Raw genomic sequence first — 3,716 nt, forward strand, 5'->3', positions numbered from 1 at the left:
CTCAGCACGGTGCGGCAGGCAGGACAGGCTCTGGGAGCACTGGCCTCACCGTCTCCATTGAGGGTCTCCTGCTCTCTTTTCCTTTGCAGCAGGAGGGAGCAGAAGCAGCAATAGGAGGGGGTTGCCCTGTCCCTTAGCTCTGCAGCAGAGCCTGTCCCCTGCCCAGGTGCCAGGGCAGGTGGGCTCTGGCCGCAGCAGGGCGCTCTTTGGGCAGCCCCTGGCAGCGCTGTGCGGGGAGGAGGGTGTGCTGCCCCGGGCCATCCAGGTGAGCCAGACAGGGGATCCCCATTGCTCCCTGTGCTTGCTGTGTAGGGGTGGGGATGTCCTCAGGAGCTCTGGGGATGGGGCTCTCCAACCCCAGCAATGAGCCAGCTCTAGGGCAGTGCTCATGCCACCACTTCTGGAAGGCAGCTCCTCAGCCAAGTCACTGCCCTCCTGCCTGTCCTGCAGGAGCTGCTGGCGGTCCTGCAGCAGCAAGGGCCCACAGCAGAGGGGATATTCCGCCAAGCAGCCAGTGCGACAGCACTTCGGGAGCTGAGAGAGGCCCTGGACCGTGGTGAGGACATTGACATGGCAAGCCAGCCTGCAATGCTGTTGGCCGTTGTCCTGAAGGTGAGCACTTCTGGCCTGCAGCTGGAGGAGCTCCTGCCTGGGCTGGAGTGTTCCAAGGGTCACTTGGAGCCCTTGGCCTTGCAGGACTTCCTCCGAAGCATCCCCTCCAAGCTCCTCATCAACAACCTCTATGAGGACTGGATGTCTGCAATGCAAATGACTGACAGGGAGAAAAAGATGGAAGGGCTGAAAGCGTAAGTGTGGGCAGCAGCCTGCCTGCTGAGCAGGAGCCCTGACCACTGGCTGAGAGCAGCTGGGAAGCTGTGCCACTGCCACTGGATCCCACCTGTCTTGGGCAACCTGGCGGACAGCTGTGGACAACTTCTGCTTAATGAACCAGGTCTTCCTCTTCTCTCAGGGTGATTAACAAGTTGCCTGGGGCCAACCTCCTCCTCCTCAAGCAGCTGCTGTCCCTCCTCCAGTGCATTGGCCAAAATGCAGCCACCAGCAAGATGAGCTACAGCAGCCTGGCTGTCTGCATTGGCCCAAACTTGCTGAGCCCTCCCAACGAGGACCTGCTCCAATTGGAGGCCATGCTGGAGGTCACTGAGAAGGTATGCTTGGCTGCTCAAAATGTGCTCTGTGGGTGCCTCCTGCCTTGAGCAAAGTAATGTTGTTTGGGTTGCTGCCTGGAAGAGCAGCCTCACAGCCACAGTCTTCTGTGCAGAGACAAGGCTCAGGAACGGGAAAGGCTGCTTGGTCCCTTTCAGGCTTTTGAGATGAAGGCTTTGGTGTGTGCAGGTGAAGGGGCTGGTGGAGTTCCTGACTGAGAACTTCACAGACATCTTTGAGGAGAAGACGACTGCCCTTTCCTGTACAGCAGCTGAGGAGGGTCCAGCTGCCGCAGAGAGATCCAGCGGTAAGGGGAGGACTGAGGGTTGTCACAGCCTGTGGCTCAGGATACCAAGAACTTCAGTGTCCTTGCTGGCATGGCTGGTCCTTCAGTGTTGTCCTCTCAGCCCTATTGTCCCGTGGCCTCACTCTGGCCACTGCTTCATGGGGCAGGCAGGCTTTGCTCTGCAAGATGAGCTGAAGCCTGCAGACAGGGCATCAGAGGACTGAAGAGGAATGGTGTAGGACTTCAGGTGGGCTTTGCTGGAGCTGTTTTTTTACTGCCAGCAAGCCCCTTTGCTGCACATGCTGCTTCTTTCTAGATATGCCATGTGTCCCTGCAGGCAAAGCAGACATGGACCATCAGGCAGAAGCCTCATGCCCTGTACCCCCCTCTCTGCTCAGTGTCCTCAAGGAAGTAGGAGGAGACATGATGGTGGAGCCCAGCATGGGAGAGGTACGTCAGGTCCACAAATACTGGGACAACTGTTCTCATGTAGGAGGGGAGTTCCTGATGAGCCTAAGTAGCTGCTCTTCCTCTTCCTGGCATTTCATCTCTTGTGGCTTTGTTTGGCGTTTTTCTGCCCCTGCAATGATATGCTCAGTGACACTGGAATGGTTGCTTCTCCCATGCCTTAGGTATGTGCTCAAGTGAAGGACATACCTACAGTCTTCACAGTGCTCTGTCTCGGGAGGGCAGAAGAAATCCTGGCAGAACAAAGTGGGCAAACCTTTTCTTGCCAGGAGGGGGACCATAAGCTCCCTCTGAAGCAGCCCCCACAAATGACCTGAGTATCACACACACACATTCACGGGAACACTGTGTTCCAAAGGAAGGCTAATGCCAACCAGCCAACAGGAGCCTGTCTCTCTGCAGAGACCAGGTAGCCATTTGGCAACCAGTCACTTACTGCTCCAAGGTGGCCCTTGCCACCTGGCTCATGCTGGCTTTTCTGTTCTAGGCACCCAGAGCTTTCTCTCCAACCACACCAGAGACCATGACAGACTCCCTGGTATGTGGAGAAGAAATCAAGAGCGTCTCAGAGGAAAGAAGGTAACACAAATCAGCTTTGGTTACCTTAAGAGCTGATTCCAGTTGATCCTGGCTTTCCCTATCTAATCACGCTGTGGGATGGAAAGGTCTGCAGGCTTGCACCAGGAAAATGAAAACAGGAAGAAGAGAAAGAGAGAAGGAGCTGGGGAAGAGGAGAGAGAATGGCAACCAGAGAAAAAAAGGAGGAAGACAGAAGAAAGCTGGGAATTCAAAGAAGAAGGAAGGTCCCATAGGTCAAGGGGCCCAGGTGTGTACCAGGCTCTACTGCCCATCTTCCCCAGCCTTCAACACTGGGCTAGGTCAGTCCAAGTGGCTGCCAAGGGATGGTGCTGAAGTGCAGGGCTTGGCAAGAATCCCATGGCAGCTTCCCCGGGGCTCCCAATCCTGTGCTGCCTGGCACAGGGCAGCTGGGCATTGCTGCCCATGCACAGCTCTCCAAGGGCATTTCCATGGGAATAAGGTGCCAGAGCCAGTCAGCAGCCATGGCCGGACACAGCTCTCTCTTCAGGGCCACCCACAATTCCTTGCTGATGATGTTCCCCAAGGAATGGGGAACCCAGTCCTGCCTCTTCTTGCCTTTGTGGCTTTCTCAGACTTTTCTGATGCTGTTGTTGCAGGTGTTGTGTTCCTGTTGCCAGCGGAAGTGCTGTGACCCTTTGATAGTCATAGGATACTCGTTAGTAAATTCAATAGAAATATAGCCTAATAATAAAAAGTTTACTAAAATAAAGAATTTGTTATACTAAGGATTACTTTTTAAATTATGTGCTTTGTGAAACTAACAGTCAATTATGCCAAGCATCCTGCAGGTTGTGATAACATCAAGTCTTCTAAGAACCTGTGGCACCTACAGATGACCCACATGTTGACACTGACTCACCTGGGCAATCTACCAGCAGGAGACTGGAGACAGGACCAGGAGGACAGACAGGACAAAGACAACAAAGGACTAGAATCAACAAAGACCCCCACAGGAGACCCTCGAGCATGCATAATTACAAAGATAGCCAATTCCAGGAAATAAAATTACTATGTAAAAGAATTCTGGGAACTCATTGATGCAAAACTGAATACACGTGTTTTCGATGTATATTAGTTGGGGTGTTTCACTAACGGGTCGCAGTACTCAGGGTGGGGAATCTCCAGTGCTGCAATAAAGAATGCCTGCTCAATAACAGCTTGTTTATTGTTATTGGGTCTTGATCTCGGAATCCTTACC

General features: G+C 53.7%; 1 protein-coding gene across 1 annotated transcript in view; it reads left to right on the top strand.

The window, feature by feature from the left end:
* The window catches only part of INPP5D (inositol polyphosphate-5-phosphatase, 145kDa), a 67,114-nt gene extending 63,957 nt beyond the window's left edge, over positions 1 to 3,157 (top strand). Inside the window, exons 33-39 of the mRNA XM_009993539.1 lie at positions 167 to 265; positions 613 to 806; positions 971 to 1,166; positions 1,354 to 1,471; positions 1,788 to 1,900; positions 2,406 to 2,497; positions 3,115 to 3,157. Coding sequence (XP_009991841.1) covers positions 167 to 265; positions 613 to 806; positions 971 to 1,166; positions 1,354 to 1,471; positions 1,788 to 1,900; positions 2,406 to 2,497; positions 3,115 to 3,157 — 855 coding nt within the window. The remainder of the gene's footprint in view (positions 1 to 166; positions 266 to 612; positions 807 to 970; positions 1,167 to 1,353; positions 1,472 to 1,787; positions 1,901 to 2,405; positions 2,498 to 3,114) is intronic.
* Positions 3,158 to 3,716: the final 559 nt, after the last annotated feature.

This window comes from Chaetura pelagica, unplaced genomic scaffold, assembly GCF_000747805.2.
Source record: "Chaetura pelagica isolate M959 unplaced genomic scaffold, ChaPel_1.0 scaffold192, whole genome shotgun sequence".
NCBI classification, from domain to species: Eukaryota; Metazoa; Chordata; class Aves; order Apodiformes; family Apodidae; genus Chaetura; species Chaetura pelagica.